Source organism: Trichechus manatus, unplaced genomic scaffold (genome assembly GCF_000243295.1).
Source record: "Trichechus manatus latirostris isolate Lorelei unplaced genomic scaffold, TriManLat1.0 scaffold00094, whole genome shotgun sequence".
NCBI classification, from domain to species: Eukaryota; Metazoa; Chordata; class Mammalia; order Sirenia; family Trichechidae; genus Trichechus; species Trichechus manatus.
The window spans coordinates 3,162,381-3,178,643 of NW_004444030.1; the positions used below are offsets into that span (position 1 = coordinate 3,162,381).

Below are 16,263 nucleotides of genomic sequence, written 5' to 3' on the forward strand. Positions count from 1 at the left end.
AAGCCTTCATCTTAAGTGAGAATAACAGCACAATTAGAAGAGTGTAGTCAATGTCACTTAAATGTGTATGTAAAAAAAAAAATTTTTGAAATGGCATATCTTTGGCTATGTGTATTTTCACAAAAGAAAAAAAAAAAAGTTGAGAATTTAGAGGGTTGAAATGTTGTGGGGTTGTTAACCAATGTCATAGAACAGCATGTGTGTTACTGTTACATGAGAAACTATCTGTTCTGTGAGCCTTCACCTGAAGTACAATAAAATATTAAAAAAAAAAAAAAAATCCTTTCTAATCTGTAAAGAGGTTTATAAATGTAAGACAGTTTTACTGAGAAAATAATCTTACTAGCAAACAGAAACTACAAGGGTGGAAAAAAATCCACAAAAGATAGCATGTCTATAAATTTCTAGGGGAACAAAAAAAAGAAGGGGAGTGTTCATTAATTTTCAATCTGTTTGTTATAAATCTTCTGCAATGTCATTTCATAAACAGAATGCTTATCATTGCGTATAAAGAAATTAAATGGGTCTCATGCTTTCAGAGGGATAGGCTTCATGTTCTGGGACAGTATTTAAACATTACCAGAAATTAGCAGGGAGATTAAGTAAATGGAAGAGAAACAACTAGAACAGAAATAATGAGAATGCTGACACAAGTGAAGAATGTAACCCATGTCACTGATCACTGTGACTAGAAACTGTGAAATGGGAGCAGGTTTGGCTGTGTATATTTTCATCAAAAATAAAATTTAAAAATTAATTAATTAATTTTAGAAAACTACCAGGAATTAAACAATTCTGATTATCATAAAACAAATCTTATAAATATAGGAGATAATTTTTCTTCAATTAAATATCTGTAAACTATATTAAATTCTTTTATAAGCTCAATCTATCAAGAAAAAATTTAATTGTTCTAATTTAAGATGGAAATGAAGATGTCACAGTAATATTCAGTACAATTTTCAATTATGAAGAAAAGCACTTGAATTGGAAAGCTTATTTTTTATTTAAGTGACCTAAAAAACAGCATTATATCATGAGGAAGAAAGATATTGATAACTATTGAAAATAAAAGCAAAAAGGAGGTCAGAAGCAAAAATTACTTACCATATGTAACTCTTTATTGATGCCAAGATATTTTCCATTTCCACATCCAATATCAGCCACTATTGAACCACTTGGCAAAGCTTTTAAAAACTGCGTGATGCGTGGCCAAGGGGTATGTCTTGTGCTGCTGAAATGCCCAGCGATCTCTTCATAAACTCGATGGACATACTCTTGCTCCAGTTGTGAGGCCTCTTTATCACTCTCTGGAAATGATGGGGGAGTCTCTTTTCTCTGGCTGTCACAGACTGAAGGGTAAACTAAATGAAAAAATAAGGCAATATAAACCTTTCATTTTTATCCAAATGATACATAATGAATCCAGTTTTCTTAAAAGAAATTTTGGTGATTAAGAGAGGTATGCTCTGATTTCATCAGCTGCAATTCTGCATCTGCCTTATAATGAAGACTCAATTTCATTCTGGGATTAAAAAACCAAAACCAAACCAGCAGCTGTTGATTCCAACTCATGGTGAACCCAATGCATGTCAAAGTAGAACTGTGCTACATAGGGTTTTCAGTGGCTGATCTTTTGGAAGCAGATTGTCAGGATTTTCTTCTAAGGCACCTTTGAATGGATTCGAACCGTCAAACTTTCAGTTAGTAGCCGAGCTCTTAACCACTTGGGCCACCAGGGACGCCTAAATATAACTAGAAGATGTCAAACCTTAGGAAAGCCTAGAATGGGATGTGAGTCTCTAGTCCCTACTGTGTGAAGTGCTAAACAATTTGGTGTTTAAGGGTGGCCCCAGAAAGCTTGAGAGCTATAAAACATACATGTAGATACAGATGGCTTACATTATGTTGATTAAATTAGAATTAAGATTACACTACAACGTATATTACAATTACCCTAAATTGACCTTAGTAAAATTTTATTCTCTTGGAAATCTGAACATCTAAGTTCCCTGAGTGGCGAGCAGTTTGCGATCAGCTGCTAACCTAAAGGTTAGGGGTTTGAACCCACCCAGCAGCTCTGCAGAAGAAAGGCCTAATGAACTGCTTCTGTAAAGATTACAGCCAAGAAAACCCGATGGAGCAGTTCTCCTTTGCAACACATGGGGTCATCATGAGTTGGAATCGACTCTACATTTACAGGTTTGGGATATTTTTGTTTTTTTAATTGTCTAAAAAGAGGAGCAACGCTTATCACTTAAAAATCCACAAGTTTTGATCAAAAGTATCCAAATGATGACCCTGAACTTAAAAAAAATCTGTAAACTGAATGCCCAGCCAGAGCTTCTCATAGTATCCCTTACATTTAACAAATGCCCATAAAAAAGAAAATCTGCATAAGAAAAGTAGCTTGTCTCTGCAAATACTTTAAGTTCCTTGGACCCAAGCTTTATTTTTCTGTATATTTTTAAAGTTACTGACTGTTAGATACTCACCAAATACTAAACACTGTTTAACTGATTTAAAAAAAAAAAATGTTTAAGCCTTCAATGACACTTTTAGCAAAAGAAACAAAAACCTGTTTTAAACTCTACTGTCAATCAAGATATCAAATATAAAGATTTCAAGTGTTCTAACAGGATAACATCTTGTAGGTATAATAAGGGTTTTTAATTTAAAATGTTTTTATGATAATGACTAAATCAAAAGGCCTATTGTTAGATACTGCTCATAACTGAAGCCCCAGGATATAAAAAGGACCTTACTATCACTGTCATTATAAAATATTATTTACAAAATGAAAGAAGTTTTGGTTGGGTCTAAGTAATCCAGGTCATGATGTACTTGTATAGACAATTCAAAATAGCATCCGCTTGACAAGGTTTTGGGCACTTCTTTTATTCCCTTCTAGGTTTCCAAACTGACTAAAACATAAATCATTGTTTAGTCTCCTAGAGTTATTAACTTTTGTCATCTCAAACTTCTTTGTTTGGTTAGTGAGAAGTAATTCTGACAAGCTGTTTCCAACAAAACCTATTTTTGTACAAGTGATATTTCATTGTCCTATAACTGTAGCAGTCTGAACTGTGATTTCAATAAAAAAAGTATTAATATAATATAATCAAATACTAAGTTTGAGGAAAATAAAGATAAATAAGATGCAGTCCCCGTCTTCAAGAAATATAAACTCTACTGGAGTGGTTAAGTACTTAAGTACAATATAAGGCAGAATATGGGCAATGCTATTAGAGAAGTTAAAAGAAAGTTCTCCTTGGTTTCAATGGGAATTAATGGATTTTCAAACTAGATTTACTCCATTTTACAGTAGAAATAAAATTATATACTTACTACAATTACAAGATGTTTGCCTCACTTTCCTAAATGTAAACGATGTTCGTATTCCCCTCTTGCTTAAAGTTAGGTCTCCAATATCACTGATGATAATTCCAACTTTGTGACTCTCAGATGCTTGAACAGTATCAAATTTTCTAGGTGTGATCCTAAAGCCAATAGTCAAAATAATTTATTTAATACTGTATTCATAGAAGTATTTCAGACCTTTTAAAAAATATTAAGGGAATAGAACAAATCTAGAAGATTTTATTGCAAATGCTGTTTTGGATTCCTTGAATTGTGGATAGAGTAAAGAAAGTCTCTGCCTTTAGATAAGTTATATTCCAGGGTAATAATATTAAAAGAATATATAACTAACTAGTAATTCAAGGGGAAATAGAATAGTAACAAATATTTAATTAATACTAATCCAGGGTGGGGTGGGGAACAGCTGGGACAAAGTAAAAACAATTAAATGGTCAATTTAAACCCAAGATCAATAACTACATTAAATGTAAAAGGACTAAACACTCTGAATAAAGAACAAAGACTGCCAGATTGGATTAAAAAAAAATAAATCCAACTGTACACTGATTACAAGAGATACAGCTTAAAGATAAGGACAGAGAATTGTTGAAAATAAAAAGATAGGAAAAAATATATACACAAAAACACAATTATTTCACATACACCAAGCAAAATGAAAAGTGGTATAGCTGTATCAATCAAAGTAGTCTTTAAGGCAAGAAGTATTACTAGAGATAAAGAGGGATATTTCATAAAGATAACAGACTCAATCCAACAGAGAGATATATATATACAAATCCTATATATTTGTATACACTTAACTAATAAAATAGCCTCAAAATACATCAAGCACAAAGTGAAAAAAATCTAAAAGAAGAAACAGACAAATATACAACTATCAATGGAGTTTTTAATACATCTTTCTCAGTAACAAAAATTCAGTTGAGGATCAAAGACATCAACATCAGGAAACAATAGAGGGTGGAACAAAATAGTATATAATCTACTTTTTTTTTTTTTTTGAGCATTTTATTGTTTAGCTGGAAGTTTACAGAGCAAATTAGTTTCCCATTCAACAATTTATATGCAGCTCACTTCCTAACATTGGTTGCAAACCCCTGAATGTGTCAGCACTCTCCTCTCTTCCCCCCTGGGTTCCCTGTGTGTCCATTCGCCCAGTTTTCCTGTCCTTACTGTCCTTCTGAACTTAAGCTTTTGGGCCAGTGCTACCCTTTAGGTCTCGTATAGTTGATTGTTCTGAACTGTACATTCCTCACTAGTGTTAATGTTCATTTTATAGGCCTGTCTATTGTATGGCTATCATGTGATCTCCGGGAGTGATTTCAGTTCCAAGTCTGAAGGGTGTCTAAGGGCCACAGTCTCAGGAGTTCTACCCCTCTCTATCAGATCAGTAAGTCTGATCTTATTTATGAGTTTGAATTTTGTTCTACATTTCTCTCGCACTCTGTCCATGACCTACTATTGTGGTCCCAGACAGAGCGGTCAGTAGTGGTAGCCAGGGACCATTTAGTTCTTCTGATCTCAAGCATATATAATCAACTCTTAAACTGAGTAATACAAATACAATAAGTAAATCAAAAATTGAAAAATAAAAAGGGAGAGGCACAAGCCATTGTGGATTGTAAGAAGGTTTTAAAAGAGATCCTTAGAGTAAGGTCAAATGTTTGAATGGGAAAAAGGAATTATTTGGTAATTTTCCCTTTCAAAGTCTAGATTTCTTTTTTATTTGATAGAAAATTTCCATCCCCAAGGAAATTCCCTTGTGTCTCCTTCCAGTCAATCCTCCCCACCTTGAAGCAATCACTGTTCTGATTTCTATCAGTATAGTTTTACCCGTTCTTGAATTTCATATAGAGTGCATATTATTTTGTATTGGGCTTTGTCCATTTAACATAGTGACTTTGAGATTCATTCCTGTTGTGTGTGTTAGCAAGTCACTCCCTTTGTATTGCTGAGCAATACTGCATTGTATGAGCACATCACAATTTATCCAAAATCTGCTAACGGACATTGTGGTGTTCCCAGCTTGGGACTAATATAAATAAAGCTGCTGTGACCATTACTGTACATATCTTTTTTAGGTATATATTTTTATTACTCAGGTAAATACCTAGGAGTGAAAATGGTGGGGCATAAGGTAAGAAACAAATCAGTTTTTCCAGATAGTTGTACAATTTTATACTCCCACTAGCAATATATGAGAATTTCAGACTGCTCAACATCCTTATCAGCACTTGCTATTGTCTGAGTTTTTAATTTCAGCCATTTTAGTGGGTGGCAAGTGGTATTAAACTGTGCTTTAATTTGCATTTCTCCAGATGCTTAATGATATTGTATATCTTCTCATGTGCTCATTAGTCATTTATAGATCCTTTTTTGGATAAACGATCTGTTCAAATTTTTTGTTAATCCTTTGCTAGATACATGTATTATGGATATTTTTTCTCCATGTGTGGCTTGCCTCTTCATTTCTTAATGGTATCTTTAGATGAGGAGAAGTTTTTTTAATTTTAATGCAGTCTAATTTATTTTTTTCTATCATGGTTAAGTGCTTTATGTGATCTTTCTAAAAAAATCTTTGCCTATCCCACAGTTGCAAAAATATTCTCCTGTATTCTCTTCTGGCATTCTATAGTTTTGGTTTTACGTTTAAAACTTTGATCTACACAGATTAATTGTGTGAATGGTGTGAAGTAGGGATCAATGCTCATTTTGTTTCTCACATGGATATCCAGTGTTCCAGCTCCATTTGCTGAAGAATTTCCTTTCTGCATTGAACTACATTGATGTCTTTGTCAAAAAATCAATTGACCTTATATGTGTGGATATATTTATGGCTTCTATTCTGTTCCACTGATCTCTTTGTCTGTCTATACACTAATACTACAATCTTTTGATTACTGTAGCTTTATAATAAGTCTTAAAAATCAGGTAGAATAAATCCCCAACATTATTCTTTGATATATTGGGTAAAATATTATCTAAATTAAAATTGTTTTCTAAATATGCTTTTTCAATCTGTTCTCTCTTTCACCCAGAGATGCTAATAAATACCTCAATTGATGGTGTATCATTAGTTTGGTCAGTCTCTGTCTCTGTTCCTGTCTCTATCTGTGCCTCCTTCCCCTTCCTCCTTTCCCTACCCCCTTCCTTCTCTCTTCCACACACAAACACACACACACACACACACACACACAATCATGTTACAGGCAATGAATATTAATGAAAACTTTTAAAATTAATACTGAGGTTTTTTTCCTCTGAAATTATAGAGAATTTTGAATCTAGAAAAAGGTTTAAAAATAAATATTACCTATAATTCAACCTTTCAGAGAAACTACTATTAATATTTAATAGTACAATATGTTTTGAACAAGAGAATAATTGATCAAAATCATGGCTACATAGTCTATTGCATATTCTTCATTGTTTTTGTTTTTACACCCCTTTAATATATTTTTAAAGTATTTTATCGTGCTTTTGGTGAAAGTTTACACATCAAATTGGGTTCCCATTTCACAACTTTTATACAAATTGTTCCGTGACATTCATTACAATTTTCACAATGCGTCAGCATTCTCATTATTTCCATTCTGTTTGTTCTGTTCCATTGATCTAGCTTCCCTCCCTTCCTTGCGTTCTCATCTTTACTTCTGGGTAAATTTGGTATCATAGAGTTGACTGCTTAAGGGTCTGCATTACTATCAGGTAATATTGTTTATTTGGTAAGCCAATCTATTATTTGGCTGAAAGGTGACCTCCAGGAGTAGCTTCAGTACTCAAGTTCAAAGGGTATCTTAGGATGACAGTCTCAGAGGTTCCACTAGTCTCTATTGGTCCAATAAGTCTGGCCTTTTTTAGGTATTTTAATTTTGTTCTACATTTTTCTCCCATTCTATCTGGTATCTTCTATTGTATCCCTAATCAGAACAGTCAGTAGTGGTAGCCAGGCACCATCTAGTTCTTCTGGTCTCAGGTCAGAAGAGGTTGTGGTTCGTGTGGGCTATTAGTCCTGTGGACCAGTTTCTTCGAGTCTTTGGTTTCCTTCGTTCTCTTTTGCTCCAAATGAGTAGAGACCAATGGTTGTATCTTAGATAGCTGGTTGCAAGCTTATAAGACCCCAGACACTATCTACCAAACTAGGATGTAGAATATTATCTTCATAAATTATGTTCTGCCAATTGACTGAGTCGTCCCACAAAACTATGGTCCCAAGCCTGTGGGCAAGTATTTTTGGGGACATATGCTTTTTTGTTGTTGTTATTGTTTCTCTTGGCCGTAAAAATCATTTTTAGCTCAAAGTTGAGCAAAAACAGTGTGAAGGCTGAATTTGGCACACTGGCCATTGTTTGTCAACCCCTGATGTAGAGAACGTCCTTATTCTTAGGAAATACACAAAGAGTTATAATGTCTGCAAATTACTCGTAAATAATCCAGCAAAAATAACAGTAATGATAATATATGACAGGGTAATAAAGCACACATGGCAAAATGTTCATAACTAGTGAATCTAGGCGAAAGGTGAAGGGAGTGCGCTGTACTAAGCCTAAAAGTAAGTTTGAATTTTTTTCAAAATAAAAGGTTAATATTAACAAAAGTTTATATATGCCCCGAGGAGGTTTGAACCCAGAAGCCTCTGTATGCACAGATGGGGCAGGGTTCAGGTGGCTCAAGCAGAGAAGAATGACAGCTACCACAAAGCAAAAATTATCAAAGTCATCTCAGTACATACCCATGGGTCCAAAGGTATCTAGATTCTCCTGTCATCACCAGCAAACTCCGACGAGGCAGCATAACTGGTACTGTGACACCATCCGGGTGCTTAAAATCCATGACAATCTTGAAGCAAAGACAAAAGCATAAAGATCAGTCCAAAATTTAATGAATTTAGAAATAAGAATGATTAATTGATTCTAGACATCTTTCTAGGTTAACAGAGATTAAAAAATGATAATGGTTGTAGCAGAGAGATTCTCAGACTTTACTATACATAAGAATCAGCTGAATGATTATTTTGCCCACAAAGATTATGATTCCATAAGTATGGGGTGAGGCTCAGGAATCTGCACTTCTAATAATCACCCCAGGATAATGCAGATGGTCTAAGGATCATACTATGAAAAACATTAGGGTAGAGGTCAAATGCAGGGACTCTGGAGCTGAAACACTCATATCCTGAAATGGCTCTTCCATTTACTAGCCATATGACCAATGATAAGCCACTTAACCTTAGTTTTCTCTACTCTTATATAGTAGTTACATGAATTAAATATATGATAGATATAAATCACAGTACCTGGCACAGGGTAAATTTTAAAAATCAGTAGCTATTATTAATTATTATTCATAGAATATTAATAATTAATTAATAATCCAAGGAGAAATAACTATCAGATGTAGATTCTCAAATAATCCACCTTGCCTTTAAAGTCAAGCAACAGACGGCATATTAGAAGCTGACTAATAAGAGATAACCAAAGAGAACAGAAACATTTTCAGCAATTCTTCCTAAGATGTGTTCAAATATTATTATAAACAGCAACCTGTAAAAATACACCCAAGAAATATCTTTGTCCTCAGGAACCCATCAAACATCAAAGACTTTAGTCTAAAAATAGCAGTAACTGACAAACGTGAATTTAAAATGCATGCCACAGGGCCGAAAAGTATTTTTTAAGTGAACAAATCAGTCCATCTGAAAAGTAATTATGATAATCAAGTATCAGAATTTAACATAGCTCTCTGTATACAAGAACTGAAGGGAAAACTATATCCAGGGTCATCTATCCATTAGTGGTCACTCACAAAGGTTATAATAACTCAACTTTTAAAGAAATTTGGTGAACATAAACCCATAGATAAAAGTTTAACAATACAAACAAATGTGCCAATAGAATTTGCCATAATGCAATGCCAGGTACTTGGCAGGTATTCAGTAAACCCTTGGTGACTGATCTATTACAACTTGCTCTAATGCTTAAGGATAAATAAGAGAATTAGCAACGTTATTTGTGGAATTTAGATCTTAAACCAGGGACCAATAGTATGTTATGAATTTCGAATCTAAAAAAGAAAGAAAGAAGGTAGTGAGCTATCTATGACACAACTTCCTCTCTAAAGATTAGAAGACAGAGGAAAAGAGGGAGGGAAGGGAGCAAGAGCAAAATCAAGATAGGATACAAGGAGAGCCAGCGCAAGGGAGAGGACACACATGAACAAGTACACAAGTGTATGCAAAGCAAGAATACCACACTGAATTTTGGTCACCCTCATAGCTTCTGATATTACCATACTTAAAGTGATTTAGCATGTAAGAGCATTTCTTATCTACAAAGAACTCTACAAATGCTAGACACCACTTTTGTACAAGTAGAAGAGCATCAAGATAATCACCCAGAAGACCTTACTCTAATTCCTAGTTCTGTCTCTACTCTGGATACAAGCCAAATTGGTTAACCTCTTTAGCCTAGGTTCCTCATCCAAGTTTCTTAAAATATAGCAGCAAAACAGTGTAATGATTAGCAGCACTGAATCTAGAGCCAGACAGCCTGAATTCAAATCCAAGCTTTGCCACTTCCTTGCTGTATAAGCTTATGAAGGTAATAAAATTCTCTTGTCTCAGTTTCTTCATCTGTAAAATGTGGATAATCATAGTACCTTCCTTAAAGGTAAAGTCAGCATAGTACCTGTCACAAAGTAATTATTCAATAACTGTTAGCTACTACTATTATTAATAACATTGGATCAAATTAACTACTATTATTAATAACATTGGATCAAATTAGATAATACATGTAAAAATCCTTTGTAAACAATAAAGAATTATACAGATCTAAGCTATTTTTTTAGTTGGTGATTTGAATCCACCAGCTGCTCCACAGGAGAAATATGTGGCAGTCTGCTTCCATAAAGATTTATAGCCTTGGAAACCCTATGGGGCAGTTCTACTCTGTTCTACAGGGTCACTATGAGTCGGAATCGACTTGATGGCAATGGATTTGGTTTGGGTTTTTTTAAGCTGTTTTTTTCCCTTTCTCACCTACTCTTTCTATGTAAGTATAGAAAATAAAGTTCAGATGATAGAATTCACTTTTCTAGCAATTCTGTTCCAAATATAATTTCAAAAAAAAGGATGAACTGATAAACAAATAGAGGGATGGACAGATACTTGATAAAGCAAATATAAATAGTGCTTTAAGGAAAAACTTAATACATAAAACTTTGTCAGAATTTCTATCTACTTAAAATAAGAGTTATCAGGCCAAAGGTTTGTATCCACATACAGGAAAGAATAATAAGCATACTTTATTAGGGACAATCAATTGTTGCTTAAAAGAAATTCCAGAGGGCTGTAGGGACCATGGTCTCGGGGAACATCTAGCTCAATTGGCATGACACAGCTTATAAAGACAATGCTCTACATTCTACCTTGGTGAGTAGCGTCTGGGGTCTTAAAAGCCTGTGAGCAGCCATCTAAGATACTCCACTGGTCTCATCCCTTCGGGAGCAAGGGAGAATGAAGAGAACAGGATACAAGGAAAAGATTAGTCCAAAGGACTAATGGTCCACAGCTACCAAGGCCTCCACCGGACTGAGTCCAGTACAGCAAGATGGTGCCCGGCTATGAGTCCAGTACAGCAAGATGGTGCCCCGCTACCACCACTGACTGCTCTGACCAGGATCACAACAGAGGGTTCTGGACAGAGCTGGAGAAGGATGTAGAACATAATTCTAACTCACAAAAACAAGACCAGATTTACTGGCCTGAAGGAGACTGGAGAAACCCCGAGAGTATGGCCCCCAGACACGCTTTTAGCTCAGTGGTGAAGTTATCTCCAAGGTTCACCGTTCAGCCTGGAAGTGGACAGCCCCGTAAAACCAAATGAGACTAATGAGGTACAGTAGTCCAGTGACAAGGGCCAGAAGGCAGAAGGGGACAAGGAAGCTGGTGATAGGGAACCCAAGGTTGAGAAGGGAGAGTGTAGACGCGTAGTGGGGTTGTTAACCAATGTGCTAAAACAATATGTGTACTACTGTTTCATGAGAAATTATTTGTTCTGTAAGCCTTCACCTGAAGTACAATAAAAAATATATATATAAAAAAACAAAATTCCATGTCTGGATGAAAACTGTCATGATGGGAAAATATTCTGGGAGTATAGATTCCAATTCATTCATTAAACAAACATTAATCATTGTTTGAGGCATCAAAGGATTCAGTGGTGAATAAGAGAGACAGAGACTTCCTAACCACCTAGAAGTTACAGTTTCTGACCAATAGTTAACATGTTATACAAATGTACAATAAACATGTTATACAAATGTACTATATATAGTACAATATATATGTATTTGTGAAATTCCAACACATTTCCTCCTATCAACAGAGACTAATGATGTTAAAATAGGGAAATCTCAGTTTAAACAAATCATTAAAAAAACAGTTGTTGTCGAGCCTACTCTGACTCACACGACCCCACATACAACAGAACGAAACACTGCCCGGTCCTGCGCCATCCTCACAATCTTTGCTCTTTGAACCCATCGTTGCAGCCACCATGTCAATCCATCTCATCAAGGGTCTTCCTCTTTTTTTCACTAACCCTCTATTCTACCAAGTATGATGTCCGTCTCCAGGGACTGGTCCCTCCTGATGACATGTCCAAAGTACGTGAGACCGAGTCTCGCCATTCTTGCTTCTAAGGAGTATTCTGGCTGTACTTCTTCCAAGATAGATTTGTTCGTTCTTCTTGCTGTCCACAGTATATTCAATATTCTTCACCAACACTATAATTCAAATGTATCAATCCTTCTTTGATCTTCCGAATTCAGGATAATAATTTAAATTTAAAATTCTTTACTAACAATGGCATTAAATAGCAAATAAAAACCACCTTGACAGGTTGAGAGGGAACCAAAGAAAAAATGACAAAGCTTTATATTTCAGTACCTTTAATGGTACTTTTTTCCTGCTTTTTGAACAAGGAGCACCATTTTCATTTTGCACTGGGCCTGGAAGTTTTATAAGCCAGGCCTGGATTTTTTTTTTTCTTTTTTCTTTTTTTAATGTAGTCAATCTATTATTTTGTGAGGTTTTTTTTTCTTTCTATAAAGATTTTTTCAATTGTTCATGTACTTACAAAGCTATTCCCCATCCTGATCAGATAGTCACTCCTATTTTCTTCTAGATTTTTTTTCTTATTTCACTCTTTACATTTAAGTCTTTATACCTCTGAAAATTATTTTGATAATAGTGTGAGAAGCATAGATTTTTTTTGAAGTTGTTTTTTTAATTTAAGAAAATAATTTTTATTTATAAAATTAAATGTATAGTTTCTATAAAACTTAATTTTTTTCATGAAACATTCCATTATCAAAATCAAGTTTTACACGTATCCTCACATTTAAACTATCTGTATCTAAATAATGCAACTTAAAAGTCAAAAAAGTTTTTTGTTTTTTTTAATTCACTAAGGCTTTACAATCAATAATGCTCCTCTCCAACTGATGAATCATTCTGCTTGTGACAGCATTGCTCCACAGGAGCTTTTTCCAATCATTCTTTTTGGTTTTACCTATTTTCTTTATTTTCTGAGATGGCAGAGTCAATAAAGAACAAGTTCCTAGCAAGCTCATGGGGCATCGCTGAGGATGCTGTTGAGTTCAAAACAAACATAAGACCCCCTAGACATTCTGATCTTATACAACCTTTACACATCCAAAATACAACAGAATGAAAACTCCATATGTAATCTATCAACAAGTAAAGACAAGATTCATGACAGAAAAGTATAAGAATGAATAAACATATCTCTGTGTAGGCTAAACAGGAAAATGAATATATTGCTACTGGGAACATTTCTGAGAAGACAGAAAATTAGTTCTATCCTTGATGGTTAGAAATGGCTGAGATCATTAACCCTTTGAGAGAAACCCTGAAGAGTACCTAGACGAGAAACTATATGATGTGAACAAGTATGATATCTGATTCATAGAGAATGGTGGAAGTTGAGAGAAGTTACTATATTTCACTGGAGAAAATATTTCATAGCTGAGAATGTGGTAGAATAGAGAGAAATCTACCTTTTCCCCTCAACTTGTCAAATATAAATCTCCTAGGAGTTCAGCTGCTAACCAAAAGGTCGGTAGTTCGAATCTACCAGGCACTCCTTGGAAACCCTCTGGGGCAGTTCTACCCTGTCCTATAGGGTTGCTATGAGTCAGAATTGACTCGATGGCAACGAGTTTGGTTTTTTGGATAGCTGCACTAGTGTTTTCACTTGACCTAAATGGATTAAGAATCTGGCTTTTATTTTAAATAGCAAACAAGGGATTCCATTATCTCAACATGGGCATGTCTACCATGTTTGGGGGAAGTGAGAAAGGAGAGAAGGAAAAGGAGAGACAGACTCACAATTGGCAGGGCTACAAGACTGAAGCTACCAACCACTTACAAGGAAATACAGCTATGCCAAACATGTCTGTTTACATACACTCCCTGGATTTACAAGTACAGACCCCCACCATATTGTGAGGAAATTAATCCCTATGGGAGAGGGGAGAAACCTGGAGCATTTATAGTAAAACAAATTTGTTTTCTGGCTCTTCACAAAAGATGATACTCCCAGAAGTACACTTTGCAAAGGTGAAAAACAGCTGGAAGAAAAGCTTGCTGGTATGCCATATTTCTTCCGGGCAGAGGAATTAATAGTAAATTTGCCTAGGACACCTAAGAGACCAATGGCTGATGCCAGTGACCTTTAGGTCTCCTATCTATGCCATACACACCTTAGTTTCTATCCTTTAAGACAAGTTAAAATTGAGGCCCACGACAAAACCACTTCCCATTGGCAAGATATGTTTTGATTTTTTCTTTAAAAAAAAAGACAAAGGTCTTGAATCCATTTGCCAAATTTCTTGAAACTCTGAAACGTAGAATCTCAAAATTACCATGTTTTGTGAAATCCAAAGGAAAGGAGACAATGGCAGCAATACACCCTCAAATCAACATACAGGACCTCTCATTTTAAAATGACTAAAAAAAACAAGCTCTGCTCCCTTGTTCTGCAGTCAGAAGCAATTTTGTCAAGTGCTGGCCTCCATATTCTGGTCATGAACATAAAGATGGGATGGAGCCTTACGGTATATAAACATGTGCCCATAAGTAGTATATGCAGCAGCTAAATACCACTGTAGCCCAAAGGCACTTGTTTCTTGATGCTTTTGAGAGATGTGGGAGGTAGAGAATCACTTGATGCTTCTGGTTTCAAAACTTTCCCCATTGATCAGGTACCATGTACACATTTAAGGTACACATCTCTTGTGTGCAGTTTGCATTCATGAGGCAGGCAAAATTAGATTGGGAAAAAGAAAAATAACACAAAAATCTTGGTATCGCACAAGTCAGCAAACTCTACCTTTCAAATGCAGTCTGCCTTCCAAACTAGGTCTCAGCTGCTGAATTAATAGATTCTGCCGTCTCTTCCTCTTCACTCCCAAATGCAGATGTTTTTGAACTGTTTTGTCTGGCTGAGCTCAAGTGTAATGTAAAATCAAAAGAGATGGCATCTTTTAGTTTAGTAGTCTAAATATATTACCAAACGGCAGAAAAAAAAGTTTGAATAAGAAAAAGATTATTCCAAACTGGAGACACTTTAGCCATCACTGAATATTCAATGTTATAAAAGCTTAATTAGCTTAACTGCCTAACAGATAATATGCTCCAGCTTATGTGTTCTGCATCGAGCTCTCATTTATCACAATGTGGCATCATTTGTTTACAGGAACTGCGAAGTGGAATCCACCACCGTGCAAAAATGGGCTCTCAAAAGAACAGCCACTCACAAACCACTTCAGGAAAATTAAGTTTTACTTTGTATATAATAAGGTTACAGAGGTAAGGAGACATTTTAGCTTAAAACATTAATTTTTTTTGGATTTTCTTGTTATATTCTGTCTAGTGCACTGTACACAAATATTTTTGAATGAAAGAATTCATCATAAACTATTCAAAAAAAATAAGGTGGTGTATCTTATGTTTTTGGCCATAAAGCTTCCTAAGTTCCATTTGTTTATTTTCTGAGCTCTCCTCCTTAAGCCAAATACATCAACAGATTCATATACACAGATAACCAAACTGCGACAACCAGAGCAAAAAGAACAATAATAGTTGTCATAAGTATACCTATTCCTGAGGCCCTGGATGGCCTCCGATAAGGAAAAGGTCACTTAATATAGTACCTACCACAGTTCCTAGCATCCAATTGGTGGCTGCTGGTAGTGGTAATCATGGTAATGGCAGAGCTGGTAGTGGTAGTAGCAGCAACAGTAGCTGCTGTTCTTAAGTGCTTATCAACTCCCCATGACAATCAGTCAAGTATTACGTGCTTTCTCCACGGTGAATTAAAAGTTGCTGACAGAGATAATGATGAAGGTTGTACAACATTGTGAATATATTAATACCACTGAGTTGTACACTTAAAATTTGTTAAAATGGCAAATTTTATGCTATGCATATTTTGCAATAATGAATTTTTTTGAAAGAAGTTACTCATAGGGATAAGTTAAAACCCAAATCTCCTGACTTGTCCATTGGTGAACCCAACCCCAGATCAAACACCTAAGTATCTGGAAACAATACACAAATGCTTTAACTTTTCAGTTTCTAGCACTGCATTGGAATATTTAATTGAATGACGATTAGAACCTCCACTGGGGGCCTATATTACTTCATTTCTATTTATTCTTTGTCTGAAAGAATACGTCTGAAATTCAACTGTCTTTGATATTGATACTGCACAGATTTAGCACTTCAGCATTCTCTAATTCAATGGTTCAAAATCAGAACTATATTATCACAATCACCTGTGAGCTTTCTGTAAA

The 16,263-nt window shown here is 35.2% G+C and overlaps 1 protein-coding gene across 2 annotated transcripts in view; it reads right to left on the reverse strand.

Moving 5' to 3' along the window:
- ALKBH8 (alkB homolog 8, tRNA methyltransferase) overlaps positions 1-16,263 on the reverse strand; it is a 53,400-nt gene that overhangs the window by 13,930 nt on the left and 23,207 nt on the right. For both annotated transcript variants that reach the window (XM_023736945.1, XM_004382470.3), the window contains 3 exons: positions 8,114-8,220; positions 3,349-3,500; positions 1,108-1,364 (listed from right to left, as the gene is read on the reverse strand). In XM_023736945.1, the coding sequence (XP_023592713.1) occupies positions 1,108-1,364; positions 3,349-3,500; positions 8,114-8,220 (516 nt within the window). The remainder of the gene's footprint in view (positions 1-1,107; positions 1,365-3,348; positions 3,501-8,113; positions 8,221-16,263) is intronic.